Source organism: Dipodomys merriami, unplaced genomic scaffold (assembly GCF_024711535.1).
Source record: "Dipodomys merriami isolate MVZ:Mamm:240054 unplaced genomic scaffold, mDipMer1.0.p SCAF_28, whole genome shotgun sequence".
Lineage (NCBI taxonomy): Eukaryota > Metazoa > Chordata > Mammalia > Rodentia > Heteromyidae > Dipodomys > Dipodomys merriami.
Genome location: NW_027204270.1, coordinates 10,905,563 through 10,931,756, shown reverse-complemented (window position 1 = coordinate 10,931,756; position 26,194 = coordinate 10,905,563). Strand labels below are relative to the sequence as shown.

Here is a 26,194-nt window from a genome sequence, read left to right as displayed (position 1 = left end):
CACCTCCTTTAGCCTCTCTAACCCTGATTCTTACTGTTCTACTCTCCTTACATATTCTTGCTCTGGCCTCTTATACTTTTTGTGGAAATGGTTACAAAATAGACCTCCAGAACTTTTTCTTCTTGGGAAATTGAAATCCTGTACCTAATAACCCTGTCCCACTTCCTGGTAACCACCATTCTATTTCTGTTTCTATATATTTCACCACTCCAGGGACCTTTCATAAGTAGCCTCATATGATCTTATTTTTTTTTGGCGCGGTCTCATTTAGCTTGGCATAAGGTTCAGGGTTCATCTGTGTGGTAGCAAGTGAGAGGATTTCTTTCCTTTTTGTAGGCAGAGTTCCCTAGATGGATCCCATGTTCATCTACTGACACACACTTGGGCTTCTCCCATCTCTTGGCTATTGTAAGGCTGCTGTGAGCACGGATGTGTAATTACCTCTTTGAGACTCTGTTCTGAGTAGCAGGATATGACTCAAAAATTTGGAAACCAATTCTTCTGGATATATACCCAGAAGTGGGACTGCTGGGTTATATGCTGGTCTACTTTTTTCTTTTTGTCAGATATGGGGCTACACTCTGGGCTTGGGCGCTGTCCTTGTGCTCTTCAGCTCAGTTCAAGGTGAGCGCTATACCGCTTGACCTAATTTTTTGTTATTTTAAAGTTTAGTATCTTAAATATTAGCATCCTAACAGGTATAGGTAAGTAAAAAAAAAAAAAAAAAAAAAAAAAAAAAAGGACATGGTCATGCTACATAGCTCAGACTGGCCTAAGCTATATAGCCCAGACTGATACGCCTTGAACCTGAGATCTTCCTGCCTCTGCCTCCCAAGTGCTGGGCTTGTAGGTGTATAGTGCTATCACACTACAAACTCTCTGAGAAAAGAAAAAACTAGAAACGAGTCAAAAATAGATGTTTAAGCTAGAAATATGTTCTTCTAGCTCTTTCATCAGAAATATCATGTTGGCCAAATGGTATAGCCATAAACTGTGTAACAGCAAAGCTGGCAAGGACACATGTCTGACTACAGTTTTACTGTAATAGTGATGAGGAGTGGACTGATTTTGGAGCCAGGTGCCAGTGGCTTACACCTACAATCCTAAGTACTCAGGAGGCTGAGATCTGAGGATTGGGGTTCAAAGCCAGCCCAGGCAGGAAAGTCCATGTGATCCTTATCTCCAATTAACCACCAGAAAACTGGAAGTGTCGCTGTGGCTCAAAGTGGTACAGCATTAGCCTTGAGTAAAAAGAGCTCAGGACCAGCACCCAGACCCAGACCCAGAGTTCAACCCCCACTACCAACAAAAAAAATAGGGGGTGGGGAGGAGAGGAAAGGAAGGAAGAGAGACAAGGAGGGAGGAGGAGAAGAAAAATAAAGAATCCATACCAATTTTGGTAGCGCTATAGATGTTTTCAATAGGAAATATTTCTCCTAGCCCATACAGGAGAACTTTGGCCAGGGCTGGAACTAGCTGGGTGGTAGTGATAAGAACATTCACACAGTTCTTCCTAGAAGGAAAGGGAAAAAAAATGTGAAACTGAATCAACCTAAGAGATAGAAATCAAATTGGCCCACTCTTGGGATCTAATTACTAAAATTAAGCACAAAGAACCTGGTATTGTTGTTCAGTCCCAATGTTCAGTTATTAGTTTTACTACTGAGTTTTGTTTTCTATACCAGGGCAGATATCCTGCTCTGTGGACACATAGCAACCACTTAAACTCATGCCTTACTTCCTTCTGACTATGCAATTTATTAGCAAATAAAAATGAAGAGTTCTTTGTTACGGGAAAAATATTCTAGTTAATGGAAATGCAATTCAGCCTTTAGCTGAGATTTAATTTAGGTTCTCTGGGTTCTTCACATAATAACAATCATTCTATAAGATTCATTAATTGTCCAAGTCCTTTTCTGTACAAGGTATCTACCTTCAGTGTCAGTTTTCTTTCTTTTTTTTTTTTTTGGTCAGTCATGGGGCTTGAACTCTGGGCAGGTGCTGTCCCTCAGCTCTTCAGTCAAGGCCAGTGCTCTACCATTTCAGCCACAGTGCCACTTCCAGTTTTCTGGAGATAAGAGTCTCATGGACTTTGCTGCCCCAGCTGTCTTTGAACCTCAATCCTCAGATCTCAGGCTCCTGAGTAGCTAGGATTACAGGTGTGAGCCACTGGTGCCCAGCTTCAGTTTTATTTATTTTCTTCTTTTTTTGGGTCCGGTCGTGGGGCCTGAACTCTGGGCCTGGGCGCTGTCCCTCAGCTCTTCAGCTCAAGGCTAGCACTCTACCACTTGAGCCACAGCGCCACTTCCAGCTTTTTTCTTATGTGGTGCTGAGGAATCGAACCCAGGGCCTTGAGCATGCAAGGTAAGTGCTCTACCACTGAGCCACCTTCCCAGCCCTTCAGTTTTATTTCTGATCAGATTGTAGACATGGAATTCATGCTTGGGGGGGGGGGGGAAGCAATTACAAATATGGCTGCATTTATTTTCTAGCCTAAGAGTCAAGCTGAAATCTCCTTATCTTTTTAAAATAAAAATTAGCACCAATTAATTGCATATGTCTATTTATGCATACAATGCATCTTAAGGAGAGTCATGGGGCTTGAACTCTAGGCTTGGGCGCTGTCCCACAGCTCTTTAGCTCAAGGCTAGTGCTCTACACTTGAGCCACAGAGCCACATCTGGTTTTCTGGTGGTTTATTAGAGGTAAGAATCTCATGGACTTTCCTGCCCAGGCTGGCCTTGAACTGCAATCCTCAGATCTCAGCCTCCTGAGTAGCTAGGATTAGGTGTGAGTTACTGGCGCCCAGCTTACCATTTTCCCCTTTAACTTCCTACTCCTTTTCTTTTGATTTTTGCCTTCCTGACTGTTCTAGTTACATTCTTAGAGCTTTCTGTAGTTACATTGCTCACTTTTTCTTTGATTCTCTATCTCCTGGGCTAGAGATTATGGGTTATTAAGTTTAGTTTGAGAGTAAAAAGAGGAGAGAAAGAGGGGCTCAAATGATTAAATATTGTCTTAAAACTCTAAGGTGTGCTGTTAACATGACCTAATCTATATATTCCATGAATCACTTAAACACCTCATACCTTTACTCTCAAACCTTACTGTGCAGCCAACCAGCCTAGCCTGGACTAGGACAGGAAAGAGTGTGTCTCTGAGAGGATGAGAGTCCACAGAACCACTGCCATACCTGGACTGAATGAGAAGCAAGGATTTTAGTGCAGTTCCTAACCAGGAATCGGTCAAAACTTCAATTTCTGCTCTTAATCTCTGCAGGGCTTCCTTTCTCTGGGGACTGAGGAGGCCTTTGGGATTAAAAGCAGACATGTATCATTTGGCAACATTATACTTGCTGATATCTAGGAAGCAATTTACAAATTCAATTTATTAATAACCTTAGTCCCTGAGTTAATTCCTCTTCCTGGGGAAACCTTTGAGTAGTGTTACTCTAATGTCATTTTGATTTTCTTCACCAAAAATGTTGTGTAGAGGCATGGTAATAACATGGTAACAAGGAGATAAGCTAGTATATACAATGTAATGTGACTGGTCGAAGCTCCTCCTTTCCCCACCAACAAGTGTTCTTTGCATACTGCTGGACCACACTTGAGCAGCACCACCTTAGAAACCCACAGGAAGAAATATGGGTTACAGCTGGGAGACTTCTGAGTTGGTAATCTCTTTCTAAAGAAGCTGGCCACTGGTGGCTCACTCCTGTAATCCTAGCTACTCAGGAGGCAGAGATCTGAAGATTGAGGTTCAAAGCCAGCCTGGGCAGGAAAGTTCATGAGGCTCTATTTCCAAGTAACCACCAGAAAACTGCAAGTGGAGCTATGGCTCCAAGTGGAAGAGTGCTAGCTAGCCTTGAGCAAAGGAGCTCAGGGACAGCACTGAGGCCTTAAGTTCAAACCCCACAACTGACCAAAAAAAGAATATGTCACAGGGGTCAAGGCTTCCTCTTATAATCCTAGCTACTCAGGTGGCTGAGATCTGAGAATCATGGAGAGACAAATCCTCTTGTTTTCCTTTTGGTGCCAGTCTTGGAGCTTTAACTTCGGGCTGGGTGCTGTCCCTTAGGTTGTTTTGCTCTTGTTCAAGGCTAGAGTTCAACCACTTAAGCCATAGCTCAGCTTCTTCCTCTAGACTCTTATCTCTAAGTGGAGGCATGGCTATGGTGGCAGAGTGCCAGTTGTGAGCAAAAAACAAAAGCCAAGGGTTCTAGCCTGGGTAACTGCACCAAAAAAGAAAAAAAGAAAAGAAAAGAAAAATGGTATTTGTCTCAATAGAGCAAGAAAGCTTTCCAAAGTCATGCTAAGAGCGATGGGTAATGCAGAGCTCCCACTACTCTGTTCTACTGTTTACCAAAAGTGCAGAACTTTTTCCCAGAAGGGTTTTGATCAGGTCCCTATGTTTTTTGTTTTTGTTTTTGGCCAGTCCTTGGGCTTGGCTTGACTCAGGGCTTGGGCACTATCACTGAGCTTCTTTCACTCAAGGCTATCACCCTACCGTATGAGCCACAGCACCACTTCTGGCCTTTTCTGTTTATGTGGTACTGAGGAATCAAACCCAGGGCTTCATGCATGCTAGGCAAGCACTCTACCACTAAGCCACCTTCCCAGCTCTGTTCCCCACCCCCCCAGCCCCCTGTCGGTCATGGGACTTGATCTCTGGGCCTGGGTGCTGTCCTTGAGCTCTTCAGCTCAAGACTAGCACTCTACCACTTGAGCCACAGTGCCACTTCTGGTTTTCTGAGTGGTTAACTGGAGATAATAGTCTCCTGGATTTTCTTGCCCGGGCTGGCTTTGAATGGTGATCCTCAGATCTCAGGCTCCTGGGTAGCTAGGATTGTAAGTGTGAGCTACCAGTGCCCGGCTTTTTTTTTTTTTTTTTAAATAGAGTTAATAATATGTTACTATGGCATAATTCCACATGCAGTTGCTGGCAGGAATCTACAGATGCACTGGGAAACAAGCAAAAATTTAGGAAGACAACAGAGAATTCCACTGGTCCTGTGGCACTTACCACCCACGTTGCTTTTATGCTTATCATAGATTTCTCTCACTTTTCGGTAGCGGAAAGCCAGTTTCCTCATCCAGTCCACACCTCCCTGAACACCCACAGAGGAACCATGGCTACCACTGCCTCCTGAGCCACTGAAACCATCTGTGGAGAAACTATAGTTGCTGGGGAGAGAGGAAATAAGGAAATTAAAATCATGAGGGTTTTTTGTTTGTCAGTCCTGGGGCTCAGGGCCCGTCCTTATCCTTCGTTTGCTCAAGACTAGCATTCTACCACTAAGCCACATTCCCAGCGCTCATGAAGTTTTTATTGAATGTTCCTGAGATTCTCTTAGTCCTGATCCTTGTATTTGATAAACAAGGTGAATGATTTTAAGAGTCTTCTACCTAATCTTTGTATGTCAGAGTTTTCTCTAATTAGTCCTCTTATTTCACCCCTATTACTTCCATCAAAGAAAGAAAGGGGCATGTGGGGTAGATCTGCCTAGCACTCATGAAACCCTGGGTTCAGCCACTAGCACTAAGGAATGAAACAGAAACAGAAAAATAAAAGAGAAAGAAAGGACTTGGGAGGAAGGGAAGTAGAAATAATTTAAGTCCCAGAATCCCCTAGGTTGATTTCTTTTCATTAATGCCAGACAGCAGTACAATGAAAAAAGGCAGAATATAAAGTTGATGGTTACAACTTCATGAAAAGGAGAAATGTTAAAATAAAGTAATGGAAGAAAATAATCCCAAATGCTAATAATGGCCAGATAATGCCACATGTTTTCTTTTTCTTATTTTCCTCCTTTTTTTTGTTTTTGGCACTGTGGATTGAACCCAGGGCCTCACAAGTGCCAGGGCAGTGCACTACCCACCCCACAGATGTATTTCTTCAGTTATCTGTTGACTAGTTTATCAGGCTTATGGGTAGCTAATAACTATTTACTTCAAAATATGTCCACAAGGGCTGGGCAGGTGGTAGCTCAGTGGTAGAGTGCTTGCCTTGCATGCATGAGGCCTTAGGTTCGATTCCTCAGCACCACATAAACAGAAAAAGCCTGAAGTGTCGCTGTGGCTCAAGTGGTAGAGCACTAGGCTTGAGCTGAAGAGCTGATGGACAGTGCCCAGGCCCAGAGTTCAAGCGCCACAACCAACCAATCAAAAAAAAATATATATATATATATCTGTTCCCCTTTGGAATTAGCTACCTTTAGAATATAAACACAATGTGGCAAAAGTGACAGTGGTAGGCTTCTGTTGCTGTCTCTGGAGCTATCACTTGAGGACACACCCAATGAGAGGTACAGCTGGTAATGAACTGAGCCTCCTGTGCTCAGTCGCAGGTGAGGGGATGGAAACAAGTCCTCCTGCCTCTAGACTCCATTTAAGTTGAGCTCCAGTCAACTTGACTTCACTCCAGAGACCTACCTAACTAAGCTGCTTTCAAAGTTCCTAATCTAGAGAAACTGAGATAAGAAATATTTTAATAGTTTTAAGCTACTAATTTTGGAGGTAATTTGTTGTTCAGCAGGTAACTAATATAGTTAGTTGGGAATAGTTTTTAAGTATTAATAAAGCTAGAGAGACAACTTGATGCAATAAAGTCTGAGCTCAACACACTGTGAGATTCTCAACAAAATTGCTAAACACAAAACAGGTGAGAAAATAAAACAAACTGGGGTTCAGAATGCATTATAAACTGCTTTACACTAGACATTTTCCTATAAAGTCTCATAAAAGTAGTGCTCTTATGCTGGACACTGGTGGCTTACACCTATAATCCTAGCTACACAGAGGCTGAGGTCTGAGATCTGGTTTAAAGCCAGCCCAGAAAGAAAGTCCCTGAGACTTGTTAACCACCAGAAAACTGGAAGTGGAGCCACAGATCAAAGTGGTAGACTGCCAGCCCTGAGTGAGAAAGGCCCCAAGTTCAAAGCCCTACAACTGACAACAGCAACAACAACAACAAAAAGGTGTGGTTCAAATGATAGAGCAAATGTGAGGCCCTGAATTCAAGCCCAGTATCACGAATAAACGAATAATAATAAACTACATAGTTAGAAACACATTTTCTCTTAGTGAAAAAAGTCTGTCTAAAGAGAAACCAGCAGATCTTTTACTTGGGAATGACGTGTGCTCACTCTACCATGCTGTGTTCTTGAGGCCTGACTCACATGCTATTCCACAGACACAGCCTCTCCAGTGGTGGCACCACCTGTCCATTACCCGCAGAACGCTTTCTTCTCTCTTCCCCATCATCACCTCACACCCTATGTCATGGTTAAGGGTTTCTGCCTCCTCTAATAGGCTGTGAGCTTCTTCATCTTTCCTTTCCTTTGAACCCAGGCAGTATATTGCATATAACAGGTAGATGTTCAAGAGACTGTTGTGTTTATCACCTCAAATCCTGGCCATTATCATCAGAAGCCACATCTTCCACATGTACCTGGTCACACTCCTGTTAAAAGAAAAACTACCATTTTAGTCCAGGGAGAAGTGTTTGTGGTCATCAAAATGACATATTGCAAAATGGCCATAATAACAGCACAATGGAATACCTTCCAGTCTCTCCTGTGTGTGGATCATTCACTATCACCCCACTGTTGTCCAACTTCCTTTAAGCCTGGTCCACACCCTAAAGTCCTCATGAAACCTTTTAAAATTAGGTCCTCTCTGAATTCTTGTCTTATGTAAACAGCACTTGGGGAAGAGACCTCTCTTATACTGCAGATATGTTCTTGTCGTATACTAGGATGTAAACCTTACTACATTGTAGACTCTTAGAGCAGGACCCATATCATAGGTCTCCTCTGTGTCCTTCTAGTCTAGTCTAGTGTCCTCACATAGTATGTACAGTTAGTTTTTGTAGATGAAATAGATGTTGGCAGAATATAGTATTACAACTGAGAGTGATTAAAATAGAAATGCCTGCACTGAAACTGAGAAATGGGAGAGGAGCTTACCTAAGTCAATCTCCTCATGTCCTCAAAGGGAGGTAAAGTGATTTCCTTAGATCATACAATTAGTAAGTGGCAGGAAGAGACTACAATAAACTTATGTCTTCTGCTTTGAATCCAAAGCTTTTTCTACCAAGGGCTCACTACATAAAATGCCACCACTGCCTAACTCTAATGGAAGTACTCCTTTGGGTACTCCACTGGGCATTTGCATCAAAATCCTCTGAGGGAGTTTATAAAGACCGAATATTCCTGAGTCAATCCCAGAGCTACATGAATCAGAACCTCTGTGAGTCAAGTTCTAGAGGATGCTTTTTTTTTTTTTGTAGGTTGTGGGGCTTGAACTCTGGGCCTGGGCACTGTCTCTCAGCTCCTCAGCTCAAGGCTGGTGCTCTACCACTTGAGCCACAGCACCACATCCAGTTTTCTGGTAGTTAATTGGAGATAAGAGTCTCATGGCCTTTCCTGCCCGGGCTGGCTTTGAACTGTGATACTCAGATCTCAGCCTCCTGAGTAGCTAGGATTACAGGCGTGAGCCACCAGCACCCAGCTTAGAGGATCCATTTTTAAGCAGCTCCTCAGGTGACTCTTATGCCCTCTGAAGTTAAGAACCACTGACCTCAGGGTGGGGTGAGGAGTAAATACATTCAGGTGAAATTCTTCACAGAGCTTTTAGTCTTCAGTGAGGACTATGTCTAAAAAATCATTACAAATATAATTTGGCAGTAATTACTGGTGCAGAGTAGATTTTAGTAAATATTTGTTGAATTAAAGTTAAGCCATCTTAATTCATCAACATATGAAGTTGAGGTAATAAAGCATTAAAGAGTTTAGAAAACACTGGAGTATATAGTCTTATTAATTAAATTTTCTGAAGAAATGTCTTTTGAGGGGAATAAGAGTGTATTTAAAGAGAAAGAGGATTGCTTTGTGTGTTATTTTGTTTATTTGATGGTAGTGGAGTTTGAACTTGGCACTTTGTCCTTGCTAAGTTGTAAGTGCACTACCACTTCAGCCATGCCCATAACTAAAATCTTGACTTATTTTTGGTCAGTCGTGGGGCTTAAACTCTGGGCCTGGGCACTGTCCCTCAGTTCTTCAGCTCAAGGCGAGCGTTCTACCAATTGAGCCTCAGCACCACATTTGGCTTTCTGGTGGTTAATGGGAGGTAAGAGTCTCATAGACTTTCCTGCTCGTGCTAGCTTTGAACTGTGATCCTCAGATATTAGTCTCCTGAGTAGCTAGGATTACAGGCATGAGCCACCAATGTCTGGCAATCTTGACTATTTTTAAAAGCTAGTTAATACATACAGTACACAGTTCAGCATTTAAAGAGATGAAGTGAAATCTGCCCTCATACTTTCTAGCAAACCATTCCCCAACCAGAATAACTGATTTTTTTTTTTTTTTGTTGGTCGTGGGGCTTGAACTCTGGGCCTGGGTGCTGTCCCTCAGCTCTTCAGCTCAAGGCGAGCGCTCTACCACTTGAGCTACAGTGCCACTTCTGGTTTTCTGGTGGTTTATTGGAGATAGGAGTCTCACGGTCACTTCTGCCCGGGCTGGCTTTGAACCGTGATCCTCAGATCTCAGCCTCCTGAGTAGCTAGGATTACAGGTGTGAGCCACCAGCACCCGGCTCATAATAACTGATATTGTACTTGTTTCCTGCCCAAATGACCATTTAACTTAGGCCCAGGATGAACATCACTTTCCAAACTTGAGACTCAACACTGGTCTTCTGACTCTGGACACGCGTTCCTTCCACAGTACCCTGTTCAACTTGAAGGTGAACCCAAATGTCACAGCCAAAAGTTTTCAGCAAGAAGTTCTTAGTGTTTCTTGATTTTCATTGCATCTGTCTTTTAAAACAATTCTGCATTATCAAGTCCTTATACATGGAAAATAAGTAAAAAAATACACTGAGACCTGGGTGCTGGTGCTCACACCTATAATCCTACCTATTCAGGAGGCTGAGATCTGAAGATTGAGGTTCAAAGCAAGCCTGGGATTTGAGTCTGTGAGACTTACCTCAATTAACAACCAAAAAGCTGGAAGTGGCTCAAGTGGCAGAAAATTAACCTTGAGCACAAAAGCTCAGGTACAGCACTGAAGACCTGAGTTCAACCCCAGGAATGATACCAAAAAACGAGAGAGAGAGAAAAAAAATGAGAGAGAGAAAGAGAGAGAGAGAGAGAGAGAGAGAGAGAGTGTGTGTGTGTGTGTGTGTGAGAGTGTGTGTGTGAGAGAGAGAGAGTGTGTGTGTGTGTGTGTGTGTGTGTGTGTGTGTGTGTGTGTAAGCTGACACAGGAGGATGTTGAATTGAAGGCCAGACTAGGATACATCGGACTTCACCTCCAAAACACCAATGAAAACAACAAGTTAGAACAATTGTTTACCGACTGGACAAATCAAAGGACAAACTTTAAAGAAGGTAAAACCAAAGAATAGTTAAAATATAATTAACGGTACCAATAACCAAACCCTTCAAATGTTATTTAATATCATAATAAATTGGAATATTGATTCCATTGATATATATCAAAACATTCTCTATATTATCAAATATGTAAATATATCAAAAAACATTTTACATATATTAAAACATATATATATGTATGTGTGTGTATATATATATATATATATATATATATATATATATATATATATAAAAACATGCAAAACATTGATGGGTTTCTATTTCTTCTAATGCTACATCACTTCCAAATAAGCTAATTAAAAACAAATTCTGGAGAAAACTAAGCCCTCAGGCTATGGTGATCAGGCTGGGACACTATCTTCCAGGATCTTACACACTTGTGGCCACTAGTCTTTCAATCCCTATCTGGTCTAACCAGGTCTTATCTTATAAGCATAGGTCTAAATAGTACCTGAGCAACACACCTCACTGAATCACTGAAACAATTTAAAGGGCTTACCTCTAAGTCATTGAAAAACAGATGTGTATCAGCCACTTCAAAAATCATTTCTTCCATTGTTAAACCTGAGCCAATCACTACTGTTGGGTCCTAAAAGACAGTAAAAGAGAAAACTGCTTGAATTTGATACTTAGCATTAGTTTTCTGATTTTCAAAAATTTCAAAATTACTTTGGTTCTAAGTCAAAGTAACAATGATCCACAATAATGCAACTATTATTGTAATCGTACTTGTATTAATAAGAATCTAGGATTATCCCAAAGATTATATGAACACTTAAAATGTTCAAGACTTTCATTTCTAAAAACTAGTCTTTTCACAGGGCATCAAGTGGAAACACAGTTACAATGAAGAAGACTGAGATTACCTTTCCATATTTCTGGGCGTAGGATCCAGTAAGTAGGGAATGGAAGATGATGATGGTTTCGTCCAAGTCCCAAAGAAATACCCGCTGAGAGAGAAAAACAAAAAATAATGAGTATCCTCCAAGCACAATGAAATAGGAAGCCAGAAATAGAAGGAAAACTGAAAAATTCACAAATGTGGGAGTTAAGCAAGTCAATATTAAATAACCAATAGATCAAAGAACAAATCACAAATAAAATTAGAAAATATCTTGATATGAGTGGTAAAATGCAAGTCTTGAGGGAAAAAGCCAAACAGGAGTAAAAGTTCCTGAGTTCAACCCTCAGCACCAACACCAAATTGGGGGGAGCCGGGGGGTTGGGGGGAGAGAAAGAAAGAAAATATCTTTTTTTTTTTTTCCCCTGTCAGTCCTGGGGCTTGAACTTTGGGCTTGGGCACCCATCCCTCTGCAATTCAATTCAAGGCTACCACTCTACCACTTGAGCCACAGCACCACTTCTGCCTTTTTCTGTCTATGTGGTACTAAGGAATGGAACCCAGGGCTTCATGCATGCTAAGCAAGCACTCTACCATTACATTCCCAGCCCATGTGAGACTCTTATCTCCAACATGTAATCCTAGCTACTCAGGCTATAAACAGGACTGTGGTTCAAAGCCAGTCTTGGCAGGAAGTTCGTAAGATTCTTATCTCCAATTAACCACTAAAAAACCTAGAAGTGGAGCTATGGCTCAAGTGATTGAGTGCTAGCCTTGAGTGAAAAAGCTCAGGGACAGCAACTAGGCCCTAAGTTCAAGCCCCAGGACCAACTCAAAAAAAAAGGGGGTGGAGAAGAAAAGCTGTAGACACAGTTTTAATTTACCCATATCTAAGTACTCTTTTTTTTTTTGGTCCGGTCATAGGGCCTGAACTCTGGGCCTGGGCGCTGTCCCTCAGCTCTTCAGCTCAAGGCTAGTGCTCTACCATTTGAGCCACAGCACCATTTCCGGCTTTTTTTCTTTTTGCTCATGCATGCAAGGCAAGCGCTCTACCACTGAGCCACCTTCCTAGCCCCAAGTACACTCATTTTTATTTTTATTTTTTTGCCAGTCCTGGGGCTTGAACTCAGGGCCTGGCACTGTGTCTGAGCTTCTTTTGCTTAAGGCTAACACTCTGCCACTTGAGCCACAGCCCCATTTCTGGCTTTTTCTGTTTATGTGGTACTGAGGAACTGAGGAATTGAACTCAGGACTTCATGCATGCAAGGCAAACACTCTACCTCTAAGCCACATTCCCAGCCCAGTACACTCAATTAAAATTTTTTTCCTTTTATAAATATTATCAAAAATGAAAAATATAAAAGGCTAATATATATTATATAGTACTAGAATTTTTTTGTCTTGTTAGTCTTTTAAATAATGAAATCAGAAGGCTGGGAAGGTGGCCCAGTGGTAGACTGCGTGACTTGCATGCATGAGGCCCTGGGTTCCATTCCTTAGCACCACATAAGCAGAAAAAGCCAGAAGTGGTGCTGTGGCTCAAGTGGTAGAGTGCTAGAGAGCTGAAGAGCAGAGGTACAGTGCCCAGGCCCAGAGTTCAGGCTCCATGACTACCCCCTCCCCCCGAAAAAATGAAGTCAGTGTACATCTATTATAAATTCCCATAGTGCTTAAAGGACAGAATAAATCAGTGCCCATCTACTTAAGAAGTATCTAGAGGGCTGGGAAGGTGGCTCAGTGATAGAGCGCTTGCCTTGCATGCCTGAGGCCCTGGGTTTGATTTCTCAGCACCACATAAGCAAAAAGAAAAAAGCTGGAAGTGGCACTGTGGCTCAAGTGGTAAAGTGCTCACCTTGAGCTAAAGAGCTGATGGACAGCGCCCAAGCCCAGAGTTCAGGCCCCATGACCGGACCCCCCCCCAAAAAAAAAAAAAAAAAAAAAAAAGAAGTATCCAGAATGCTGGGTATATTCTAGTCATTGCATTTTCCATTTTCCTTTTAGATTTCTAAATGGAGTGGCTCCCTCTGCTGTCTTTCTATTCTCTCTCTTTTTTTTGGGGGGGGAGGGGGTCTGGTTGTGGGGCCTGAACTCTGGGCCTGGGCGCTGTCCCTCAGCTCTTCAGCTCAAGGCCAGAGCTCTACCACTTGAGCTACAGCTCCACTTCCGGCTTTTTTCTTTTTGCTTATGTGGTGCTGAGGAATCGAACCCAGGGCCTCATGCATGCAAGTCACGTAGTCTACCACTGGGCCACCTTCCCAGCCCCCTCTTTCCTATTTTCTTAACTATAGAGAATAGTTGGTTCTTTCTGTTAAAATACTGAAATTCAGCAAAACTTTTTCAATGTTTTGGTGATAGATATCAAAAAAGAATATGGGAACTGTGTTCTGGTCGCTCACATGTGTAATCTTAATTACTCAGGAGGCTGAGATCTGAGGATTGTAATTTGGTGCCAGCCTGGGCAGGAATGTCCATGAGACTTTTTTTTTTTTTTTTTTTCTGGTGGTTAATTGGAGATAAGTCTCACAAACTTTCCTGACCGGGCTGGCTTTGAACTGAGATACTCAGCTCTCAGCCTCCTGAGTAGGTAGGATTATAGGAGTGAGCCACCAGTGCCTGGCTCAATTCAGGTTTTGTTTTGTTTGTTTGAGCTTGAACTCAGGGCCTGGGCACTGTCCTTGAGCTCTTTTGCTCAAGGCCAGAAATCTACCACTTTGAGCCACAGTGTCATTTCCTGTTTTTGAGTGGTTAATTGGAGATAAAAATCTCACAGGAAAAAAAAAAAAGTCTCACAGGGACTTTTCTGCCCAGGCTGGCTTTAAACAATTACCCTCAGAACTCAGCGTCCTGAGTAGCTAGGATTACAGGTGTGAGCCACCAGTACCCAGCTTCTGTTTTCTTTTGTTTAGGAATGAAAGGTGATAAAACACAGATCCACATTATCTCCATGAGTTTTACAAACTCATGTCTGATCAACTTAAGAAGTGAAGAAAAACAAAGTAGGTAACCCAAATGGGTTTCTTTCCATACTTCTAGCTCACTGTCCTGAGAAGAGCTGGTATCAGCTTTCCTCTTGCCTCGGTTTTTGCCAGTCATGTTTTTCCTGGATTGATCATCAGCATCTTTACTTGGTGTGTTCTGGGCCAAAGCTGGGCTTGTGGAGGGGTCTCCTGAAAAGAAAAGTGACATATATGTTATAAACATTCACTGGCTATGAGGAGCACAGCAGGAAGAGGATACAGTGTGGAAAAGTAAACTCACTGTAAACAATTTGGGAATGTAAATGTAAGTATTGAGCACCAGCAGTGGCTAACATCCTATTACTGTCACTACATGTACAAAGGGATTTTTTTTTTTGGGTCGGTCCTGGGGCTTGAACTCGGCACAGGCGTTGTCCCTCAGCTCTTCAGCTCAAGGCTAGCGCTGTACCACTTGTGCCACAGCGCCACTTCCCAAAGGGATTTTTTTGTTGTTGTTGCTTTCTCTTTAATTTTATGACAGCTTGAATTTTTTTTTTTCCTGGTTGGTCATGGGGCTTGAACTCTGGGCCTGGGCACTGTCCCTGAGCTCTTCAGCTCTAGGCAAGTGCTCTACCACTTGAGCCACAGCACCACTTTCTGGTAGTTAATTGGAGATAACTTAAGCTGGGCACTGGTGGCTCATGCCTGTAATCCTAGCTACTCAGGAGGCTGAGATTTGAGGATCGCTGTACAAAGCCAGCCTTATCTCCAAAAAACCACCAGAAAACTGGAAGTGGCACTGTGGCTCAAGTAGTAGAGCACTCACCTTGAGCTCAAGAGCTTAGGGACAGTGCCTAGGCCCAGAATTCAAGCCCCACTACTGATTAAAAAACAAACAAACAAACAAAGTCTCATGAACTTTCCTTCCTGGGCTGGTTTTGAACCAAGATCCTCAGATCTCAGCCTCCTGAGTTACTAGGATTACAGATGTGAGCCATCAGTGCCCAACATGACAGCTTTAATTCTTGATCTTCCTACGTCAGTCTCCTGAGTATAAGGATTACAGGAAGGTACCACAATGCATGGCTAAACCACCAACTTGTCATTAAATATAGGTATTAAAGGTATACTGGGCTAGGTGTCCGTGGCTCATGCCTATAATCCTAGCTACTAAGGAAGCTGAGATCTGAGGATCACAGTCCAAAGCCAGCCTGAGCAGGAAAGTCTGTCAGACTCATCTCTAATAAACCACCAGAAAACTGGAAGTGGAGCTGTGGCTCAAGTGGTAGAGCTCACCTTGAGCTGAGGGACAGTGCCCAGCCCAGAGGTCAAGCCCCACAACCGACAAAAAAGCAGAAAAAGAAAAAAGGAAAAAAAAAAAAGTATGCCAGGTGCCAGTGGCTCACGCCTGTAATCCTAGCTACTCAGGTGGCTGAGATCTGAGGCCTGAGTCTGAAGCCAGTCCAGGTAGCAAAGTCCCTAAGACTCTTATCTTGAACAAACTACTAAGAAAAATCTGGGAGTGGTGCTGTAGCTAAAATGGTAGAGCGCTAGCCTTGAACAAAAGCAGCTTAGAGAGTGCCCAGGCCAAGAGTTCAAGCCCCAGGACCAGCAAGAAAAAAAAAGTATGTTTATACATTTAGTCAATTTGTGTATAAATCAGAGATTTTTTTTGGGTCCAGTCGTGGGGCCTGAACTCTGGGCCTGGGTGCTGTTCCTCAGCTCTTCAGCTCAAGGCTAGCGCTCTACAACTTGAGCCACAGTGCCACTTCTGGCTTTTTTCTTTTTGCTTATGTGGTGCTGAGGAATCAAACCCAGGGCCTCAGGCATGCAAGGCAAGCGCTCTACCACTGAGCCACCTTCCCGGCCGTATATCAGAGATTTTTAATATGGACATCATAATTTATTGCTGTTAACATGCCTGGACTAAGACTAGAATCCTTTGACTTTTAGAAAATATGCCCAAATTCTGAAACTCCTTGTGATAAGCATGTTACCTCTACAGGGAGGGCAGGGCAGGGATGAGAAATGCAATCAATCTTTTCATTGTTAGTACTTCTCTGTTCTCAGCATCAGGTAGATATCCATCATTAGTGACTCATGAGAGCCTGTGTCCAACATTTCAATGCCCTTTACACAGGAGGAAAAAGCCAACAGCGTGGTCACGGTGACTTATACTAGAACAAAATCATCTTCACCATTAACTGGACACATTGTTTTCTGAGCTGCAGTACTTACCGGAGGATAGTCTCTGTGCTGCTGGGGCAGGTACCATGACACTAGGCTTCTCTGCCTGGTATGTGGTACTCTCAACATCACTGTTAGTCTGACCCGTAACTCCAAAGCTGGAGCTGGGGTAGCAGGTCTGGTACTGATTCTGACCAAGGATAGTGTAGGTGGGATAGTCCTGTAGGCCAAAGGGAATAAGGGAGGAAAACAAGATTCTGAGAGAGAAGAACAAGCATAATTTCAACTCAGAAGGTTTCTTTTCCTTCTAATCAAGGATTATTTTCCTAAAATAGTAATATGGCTTCTCATCTACCTATATAATAGTGATCCAATAAACATAATGCTTTTCAAAATGCAGTCTGTGGAAACCTGGGTCCAGAGGAGATATCTCAGCTGTCTTTGGGATGAGGGAAAGGCTACGAAGAGTCCTGTGTCCAGTCACGCACACATCCAGTGTCCTGTCTCCTAGTCTATCAGCTCCCTGCCCTACCACCAATCTTAGTATTAAGTTTCTGCAGGTTTTGAAGTAAAGCTTCTGTACTTGACATTTGAGGGTAGCGCTTCTAAGAACAAGTGAACTTATATGTAAAAGAAAAAAGTACATATCCTCCTGGGCTATAGCGGGATGAATCTAGAGAAGGCAGGAGGATCAGGAGTTGGGAGGGAGACTGAGCTACACACTGAATTCAAGTCAATCTTGGCTATAAGCAAGACCCAATCTCAAAAATCAAATAAAACAACAAAAAACCCATATACTGCATTAAAGTTTCCAAGTTGACAAAGTGATTTTTTTAAAGAATAACCAAATTTTATTCAAAATTAAAGTTTCCCTAAGATATTGGAAGGAAACTTTTGGTAGTTTCACAAGTACATATACGCTAAAATTTATCCAAACGTTCAATGTGTACACTCTGTGCAGCTGATCTGTTAATCGAACCTTAATAATGCTAGAAGTGAGCATGCCACACAGAACAATATGCACTTGATATTAGTGACATGTAGGCAGATGCTTGTGGTCTAGAAACATTGTTTTTTTTGGCCAGTCATGGGGCCTGAACTTTGGGCCTGGGCGCAGTCCCTTAGCTCTTAGCTCAAGGTGAGCACTCTACCACTTGAGCTACAGTGCCACTTCTGATTTTCTGGTGGCTAATTGAAGATAAGAGTCTCATGGACTTTCCTGCCCAGGCTGGCTTTGAACGCCAATTCTCAGATCTCAGCCTCCTGAGTAGTTAGGATTACAGGCATGAGCCACCAGTGCCCAACCTAGAACCATTTTTTTTTTGGGGGGGGGGGGGCGGGGTCGGTCATGGGGCTTGAACTTTGGGCCTGGGTGCTGTCCCTGTGCTCTTTAGCTCAAGGCAAGTGCTCTACCTCTTGAGCCACAGTGCGACTTCCGGTTTTCTAGTGGTTTATTGGAGATAAGAGTCTCACGGAGGGGCTGGGAAGGTGGCTCAGTGGTAGAGTGCTTGCCTTGCATGCTCCAGGCCCTGGGTTTGATTCCTCAGCACCACATAAGCAGAAAGAAAAAAGCCAGAAGTGGCGCTGTGGCTCAAGTGGTAGAGTGCTAGCCTTGAGCTGAAGAGCTGAGGGACAGCGCCCAGGCCCAGAGTTCAGGCCCCACGACTGGACCAAAAAAAAAAAAAAAGTCTCACAGACTTTCCTGCCTGGGCTGGCTTTGAACAGCGATCCTCAGATCTTAGCCTCCTGAGTAGCTAGGATTACAGGAGTGAGCCACCAGTGCCTGGCAGTAGAACCATTTTTTATAAATAATCATTGAGCATCTATTATCAATATAACGCATAGTGTGTGTAATTGTGTGCAGACAGGAGAAACTATTGAAGAAAAGAATAGCCACATTAGCAAAACTCAACGAGCTAAACATCTAGCAGGAAAGAAGATAAAATGATTTCCAACAAATTATGTGTGGAATGAGTGAAAAACACTGGAAGACAACTGGGGAAGACATCCTCACAGACTGGGGGTTAACAGGCAGAGGAGGATGAACATGAGTGACCCTGCAAAGGTTTCACAGTAAGGCTGCAGATAAAACAAACCACCTCTACAGGACAGAATAAATGGTTAAGTACTATGAATGGAGTTCTCTAGGCAATTGTGGGTGCGTGTGTGTGTGTGTGTGTGTGTGTAAACAGGGATTCTCAAGTTCAAATCAACAAATAAAAACAGTAAAAGATTCTGAACAGACAAATGGCTTGATAAGATATAACATTTACAAGTTGGGCACCGGTGGCTCACTTATATAACCCTAGCTACTCAGGAGGCTGAGATCTGAGGATCATAGTTTGAAGCCAGCATGGGAAAGAAAGTCTGTGAGACTCTTATCTTCAGTTAACCAGCAGAAAACTGGAAGTGGTGCTGTGGCTCAATGTAGTAGAGTGCTAGTCTTGAGTGAAAAATCTAGGAGACAGGGCTGGGAAGGTGGCTCAGTGGTAGAGCACTTGCCTTGCATGCTTGAGGCCCTGGGTTCGATTCTTCAGCACCACATAAGAAAAAAGCCGGAAGTGGCGCTGTGGCTCAAGTGGTAGAGTGCTAGCCTTGAGCTGAAGAGCTGAGGGACAGTGCCCAGGCCCAGAGTTCAGGCCCCACGACCGGACCCAAAAAAAAAAAAAAAAAAAGAAAAGAAAAATCTAGGAGACAGAAGCCAGGCCCTGAGTTCAAGCCCCACAACGGACAAAAAGAAAAAAACAAAAAAGGTAACCAGATAATGCTTTAAAGAATGGACAAACACAGGTAGAAAAAGAGATGACATGTACTGTTAACTATTTAATTCAAGATTAAAAGGGGGAAAATCATGATATGGGAAATGAGAGCAAAAGTAAAAAGGGTAAAGATATAAGAAAGATGATTGCTCTAGGTTAAAAAAAAATGGGGCTGGGAAGGTGGCTCAGTGGTAGAGTGCTTGTCTTGCATGCGCATGAGGTCCTGTGTTTGATTCCTCAGCACCACATAAGCAAAAAGAAAAAAAAGCTGGAAGTGGTGCTGTGGCTCAAGTGGTAGAGCGCTAGCCTTGAGCTGAAGAGCTGAGGGACAGTGCCCAGTACCAGAGTTCAAGCCCTAATACAGGCACCAAATAAAAAAAAAAAAAAAAGAAGTCTGATTTTAGATATGTTGAACTTATGTAAATAGCACAGAGTTAAGAGAGCAGTGATCAGGACCAGACTAGATAAGTGTAACCACAACGCAAGTGGAAAGGAGACTGCCTCACAAGTGCAAGGTCCTCAGTTCAAACTTCCAAACCACCTCACCACCACCACCAAAAGTTCAAACTTCCAAACCACCTCACCACCACCACCAAAAACAGACCACAGAGAAATCTGGCTCACGCCTGTAATCCTAGTTACTCAGGAGGCTGAGATCTGAGGATCGCAGTTCAAAGCCAGCCTGGACAGGAAAGTCCGTGAGACTCTTATCTCCAATAAACCACTAGAAAAACTGGAAGTGGTGCTGTGGCTCAAGTGGTAGAATGCTAGCCTTGAGCTGAAGAGCTGAAGGACAGCGCCCAGGCCCAGAGTTCAAGTCCCACAACCAAGCAAAAAAACAAAAGACAAAAAACAACAACAACAAAGAAATCACATAGGAATGAATGGATTTAAAGTAGAAGTAATATTTAGGGCGGGGAGGATGGGGGGGGGGTGGCGCACAGGGGGGGTGGGGGGATGGGAATGGATGGGAAGAGGAAACCAAGGAGGCCACAATGCTTGATAAGAAATGTACTCATTATCTTGCCCATGTAATTGTAACCCCTCTGTACAGTATGCTCACAATAAAAAAAAGTAATATTTACTTATTCCATGAATGTTTATAGAGTGGTCTATGAAAGAGCCTGATGTTTTTCTGAGCTCTGTAAGTGAACAAAATAAAGACTACCTCCTTACCGTCCATGGAGTGAACACTCTAGTGGGGGCAGAGCAGGAGGTAAACATAGTAGGTAAGTGGCAGATAGGGGTAAGCAAGCTTAGCAGAGAACAAAGAAACGGAGTGGCTGCCAAAGAAGCTATCTGAGGTCCTAGTACTGAGAGCAGCCTTCATGTTCCATATTATTCCTGGTTGCTTCTCAGATGGACAAACTGACCATGGCAAGAAGAGAGCAAGAAGCCAGATGACCCATACCAAACAGGATGAACTGAATACCTGGTTTGAGATGCTGGCAACTGCTGCTGCTGGAACATTGGCAATTGTGGGTGAAGTGGAAATCAGGCTGGCATTTGGGCTTGAAGCTACAAGATTGAGAATATTGACAGATATTAGTTAAAGACACTACGTAAAAGGCTTAAAAACTGAAAATGAATAGTTTTAGATGAATATGTCTTCAAGGAGATAAGCAACATCAGTAAAAGAAATAATTACTTCAACTAAGACTTGATTAGAAACAAAACACTTCAAATATCTTGCTGTTTTCAGCCCTTCCTACTCAAGTCCTAAAAGAAACTCTCACAGCTCATTCTAACCATGATAATGAAGTCAGAACTAAATCAAATTTATCCCTTATCTACCCTAGAAGTTGAAAACCACTCACCTGCAGAGTGACCTGGCAACAATTAGTAGAGCTCTGGCAAATCCTACACTGTCATACTGTTTATTGCCCCAAATTATGCCTTTTCTGATGTAATTAGCACATAGTTCTCCAAATTCTAAAGTTCTTAGAATTACTTCTTGGTCTATACTCAAATAGATTATTAATGTAGATCAAAAACACAGATAGCTGGTTGGCACCAGTGGTCAAGTCTGTACTTCTAATCCTGGCTACAAAGAAGGCTGACATTGGAGGATTGAGGTTCAAAGCCAGTGCAGGCAGAAAAGTCCTAAAGACTCTATCTCTAATTAACCTGAAAAATGCTGGACTGGAGGTGTGGCTCACCAGCCATGAGCAAGCAAGCTGAGCAAGAGAGGGAGTTCCTGAGTTTTAAGACATGATATTGGTACATGTGCATACACATGCGTACACACATATATACAAAGCTCAGAAAATATTAAATATGAAATACAGTATGGTTAGCTAAAAACGTACGTTGTAAGCTACTTTAACTGCTTTCTCTCTCTGTCTGAGACCAGGAGTCAAATTCAGTAGCTGATGCTTTTGCTCACTGGCTAGTGCTCTATCACCTGAGCCATGCCTCTGTCCTCTTGAACTACCATAGTTTGTTTTTTTGTTTTTTTGGGTCCGGTCATGGAGCCTGAACTCTGGGCCTGGGCGCTGTCCCTCAGCAGTTCAGCTCTTCAGCGCTCTACCACTTGAGCCACAGCACCACTTCCAGCTTTTTTCTTTTTGCTTATGTGGTGCAAAGGAATCGAACCCAGGGCCTCATGCATGCAAGGCAAACACTCTACCACTGAGCCACCTTCCCAGCCCCTTGAACTACCATAGTATCACAAGGGTTTTACCCAAACCCTCAATGACAGTAAATACCACAAGGACTTTGTTTTCAGGTGGAACATGTAATATTATAAGACATTTTTTTTCTTATTATAAACAGACTTAGACATGGTCCCTACTGCAGTCTGCAGCCATATACACCTACAGCATTCACCATTAGGGAGATGTAACAGATTACCTATTCCATCAGCAACAAGTCTTCCACAGGCAAAGACAGTAAGAAAACCTGCCTGAGTACAGGACTAGGGAAAAAAACTACAGCACAAAGTGTCCTGGGAAAAATCAGAGAAAGAAGGTTTCATCCTTTCCCCAAGGGTATGATGCTTAGGAGACGTCATAGGGAAGCTGTTACTGCTGTTACTACAGCCCCAGATTTCTGAGGAAGAACCTTGGAGCATGGAAGACTTAAAGTAGCTTGTTCAGAATCAGGAAGCTAGCAGAGGATGATACAGATGACAACTTGCACCTGCCAATTCTTCATCAGTGCCCTTCCCTCCAATCAGTGGCTGAGCTAAGAAACTAATTTCTTGACCATCCTCGAGGACTTTTCCTTCCTTCCTTCCTTCCTTCCTTCCTTCCTTCCTTCCTTCTTCTTTTTTTTTTTTTTTGGTCAGTCCTGGGGCTTGAACTCAGGGCCTGGGCACTGTCCTTGAGCCTCTCTGTGCTCAAGGAAAGTGCTCTACCACTTGATCCACAGCGTCACTTCCAATTTTTTCTGTGTATATGGTACTGAGGAATCCAACCTAGGGCTTCATGCATGCTAGGCAAGCACTCTACCACTGAGCCATATTCCCATCCCCATGGACTTTCTTTTCTATGGTACTCTACTCCAGAAGTATTAAGAGAATTCTAGGGGCTTACTTTCTTAAACACAACAACTTATTGAGATAGACTTTACCTTACATATGGTGTCAGCTGAGAATGGAAAAAGCAGAGCAAGAGTGCGAGTCCCTGAGTTTAAGTCCTAGAACATGCACGCATGTGCATGCACATGCACGCACACATGCACACAGATGCGCGCACACACACACACACACACAGTAGTGCAAGAGCCTGAGTAGATGGATACCATAGTGAAGGTTATTACTAAGAAAGAAGAGAATCCTTTCTCTTCTTACAACCTAGGCAGAGTCATCAAGGACACACCTGCCTAATACACTGCTTGTGGTTCCACCTGTAAGCTGATTAACCATAAGAAATACTTTATAACAATGAAAGGAAAGCCAGGAATGGGGGCATGCACCTACTGACTAGCTTTTCAGGTGGTTTGAGGTAGAAGAATTCATGAGTTCAAGGTCTGCCTAAGTTAAGCGAGTAAGACCTATCTTTCCCCCCACCCCAGAGAGAGGGGGGGAAGAGAGAGAGAGGGGGAGGGAGAAAAGGGCAGGGCAGGGAGAAGAGGGAGAGGAGAGAGGGGAGAAAAGAAAGGAGAGAGAGGAGAGGGAGGGGGAGAGGGAGAGGGAAAGGGAGAGGGAGAGGGAGAGGGAGAGGGAGAGGGAGAGGGAGAGGGAGAGGGAGGGGGAGAGGGAGAGGAAGAGGGAGAGGGAGAGGGAGAGGGAGAGGGAGACGGAGACGGAGAGGGAGAGGGAGAGGGAGAGGGAGAGGGAGAGGGAGAGGGAGAGGGAGAGGGAGAGGGAGAGGGAGAGGGAGAGGGAGAGGGAGAGGGAGAGGGAGAGGGTTTTTCCCTCCTGGTTTGTTCTCATTTTAGAAAGAGAGAAGAGGGAGGGGACCCAGAAAGAATATAACAAAAGGGGAAGTAAAGCAAGCTCAGATCCAAGTCATAAGAACAAAGTAAGCATTTATGTTTTCAGTGGATCAAAAACAAAATCTTTTAATTTACATCAAAGAAGTTTGTATCTTAAGATACAAGTTTTAGGTGTCTATATTCATACTCTAGTGTCTGTTCTCTAAAAATTAATGCTTAAATACTGTAAAAAAAAAAAAAAAAAAAAGGAGAGGGGCTAGGAAGGTGGCTCAGTAGTAGAGTGCTTGCCTTGCATGCATGAGGCCCTGGGTTCAATTCCTCAGCACCACATAAGCAGAAAAAGCCAGAAGTGGCTGTGGCTCAAGTGGTAGAGCGCTAGTCTTAAGCTGAAAAGCTCAGGTATAGTTCCCAGGCCCAGAGTTCAAGCCCCACAACCAACAAAAAAACAAAACAATCCTAGCTACTCAGGAGGCTGAGATCTGAGAATCGCAGTTCAAAGCCAGCCCGGGCAGGAAAGACCGTGAAACTCCTATCTCCAATAAACCACTAGAAAACCGGAAATGGCGCTGTAGCTCAAGTGGTAGAGCGCTCGCCTTGAGCTGAAGAGCTGAGGGACAGCTCCTAGGCCCAGAGTTCAAGCCCCATGACCGACAAAACAAAACAAAACAAACAAACAAACAAAAAAATGAGAGGGGGGCACACAAGAATTCAGGCACACAGACGCTACTTCTCAGTTTCTATAGACACTGCACTAAATTTGCTTTTCGTCATGAAATAGAAACAACCACAACCTTTTTGTTGTTGTTACTGTTTTGAGGCAAGTACTCTTCCATAGCCATAGCTTAATAATAAACTTTTTAAAAATAATGAACCTTTATTTATTTTTGTTGTTATAGGTCCAGAGGCTTGAATTCAGGGCCTCAGTATTGTCCTTGAGCTTTTCTGCTAAAGCTAGCACTCTACTACGTGAGCCACAGATCTGGCTTTTTTTTTTTTTTTTTAATGGTTAGTTGGAGGTAAGAGTCTCCCAGAATTTCCTGTCTGAGCTGGCTTTGAACTGTGATCCTCAGATCTCAAACTCCTGAGTAGCTAGGATTACAGGCATGAGCCACCAGGCTAAAAAAGCAATGAACTTTTTGAGCAAGAGAAACAAATGCTCTCAACAGAAAGTAGTAAATGAACGGCGGCAGGTATGACAAAACCACAGCAGAAAAGCATCACATCTCACATGCCACTCCAATAATTCACATAAAAGAAGTCAGCACAATTCTGACCCATGGAGTCTGCTCATTTATAGGACAGAATTCCACTGAGAGCTGACCAGCACAAAAAGCAAAGAGCTTTTCTGGAAACCAACATGCAAAAGGAAAGGCTTCAAATCTATTAAACAGCTCACATTCAAAGCCAGAATGACTTATAAAACATACCCTTTGATTCTGGTTTGCCTAACACAAAAGGCATGCACAAATGCATATCATGGCCCCTTTCTATTTTAGCAGTCAGAGCTCCTGTATTATCCAATTTGTTTGGAGATACAGGTCGATTAAAAACAAAAAAACCCAGTAATAATTAAAACACACACACAACCATGCCTATTTACCTTGAATGGGATAAGAATAATGTGCTGGGCTTGGCTGGCTTGTGGTTAACCCTGTAGTGCAGGTAAGAACACTGTGCTGGCTTGGAGATGGAGTCTGAATTAAACCACTTTCAGGTTTCATACCTGGCCACAATGCACCTGAATCAGATAAATTGGACCAATTACAAACAACACACTGGGACTGAGGAGCATGGTTATGCTTTCAAATATCAGCCAGTAGGGTTAAAATCTAAATATTGCTTGTAAGAGAAAATTATTGATTCTCCCAATTATAATGCATCACAAGCAAATACATTTTCAATTAGGAAATGGGGCTATAGAAACAAAAATCTTGACTAAGAACTCCAATAGTGGCATATATGAAGTTCATTTCAGTGGTCGGAATGAAAGACTAGGATTCAGAAAGATTATTTTCACCACACTGGAGAATGTGTCCCAGAGAGTGTGTGGTGCTCATGTACAGTGACAAAGTGTCCATCCAACCTGACATGGTTGAACACAGTCCACAATAGTTCATAAGACACTTACCATAAATTGGTACCATAGTTTTCTCTTTTTTTGGGGTGTCTGGTCGTGGGGCCTGCACTCTTGGCCTGGGCGCTGTCCCTCAGCTGTTTAGCTCAAGGCTAGCGCTCTACCACTTGAGCCACAGTACCACTTCCGGCTTTTTTCTTTTTGCTTATATGGTGCTGAGGAATCGAACCGAGGGCCTCAGGCATGCAAGGCAAGCACTCTACTACTGAGCCACCTTCCCAGCCCCATAGTTTTCTAAAATGTATTAAATACTTCTGTTTTCTTAAGGTGATTTACCTTATAGTCTTTGTTGCTTCTGATTAGGAAAGAAATTCCTGCTTATATTGTAAAACTACATAGCTTAGAAAAGATAGTTATATATAATTCTACCATCCAGAGTTAACTACTATTAGTGGTTTTCATAAGTCATCCAGATTTCTACATATTTACTGATCCTTCTTTGTAATAAAAACATGAAATTCACAAACTATTCATAATTTGCTTTTCTACATAGTACAGCTAAGAAGTATCTTTGCATGTCAGAACACAAATCTATCT

The 26,194-nt window shown here is 42.9% G+C and overlaps 1 protein-coding gene across 4 annotated transcripts in view; it reads right to left on the bottom strand.

Annotated features, from left to right (window-relative positions):
* Eya3 (EYA transcriptional coactivator and phosphatase 3) overlaps nucleotides 1–26,194 on the bottom strand; it is an 80,231-nt gene that overhangs the window by 9,599 nt on the left and 44,438 nt on the right. For 3 of the 4 annotated variants that reach the window (XM_070037500.1, XM_070037501.1, XM_070037503.1), the window contains 10 exons: nucleotides 25,124–25,261; nucleotides 20,576–20,661; nucleotides 16,436–16,604; nucleotides 14,268–14,407; nucleotides 11,266–11,349; nucleotides 10,899–10,988; nucleotides 7,406–7,464; nucleotides 5,026–5,186; nucleotides 3,194–3,308; nucleotides 1,392–1,513 (listed from right to left, as the gene is read on the bottom strand). In XM_070037500.1, the coding sequence (XP_069893601.1) occupies nucleotides 1,392–1,513; nucleotides 3,194–3,308; nucleotides 5,026–5,186; nucleotides 7,406–7,464; nucleotides 10,899–10,988; nucleotides 11,266–11,349; nucleotides 14,268–14,407; nucleotides 16,436–16,604; nucleotides 20,576–20,661; nucleotides 25,124–25,261 (1,164 nt within the window). The remainder of the gene's footprint in view (nucleotides 1–1,391; nucleotides 1,514–3,193; nucleotides 3,309–5,025; nucleotides 5,187–7,405; nucleotides 7,465–10,898; nucleotides 10,989–11,265; nucleotides 11,350–14,267; nucleotides 14,408–16,435; nucleotides 16,605–20,575; nucleotides 20,662–25,123; nucleotides 25,262–26,194) is intronic. The other variant, XM_070037502.1, reaches the window with a different exon arrangement.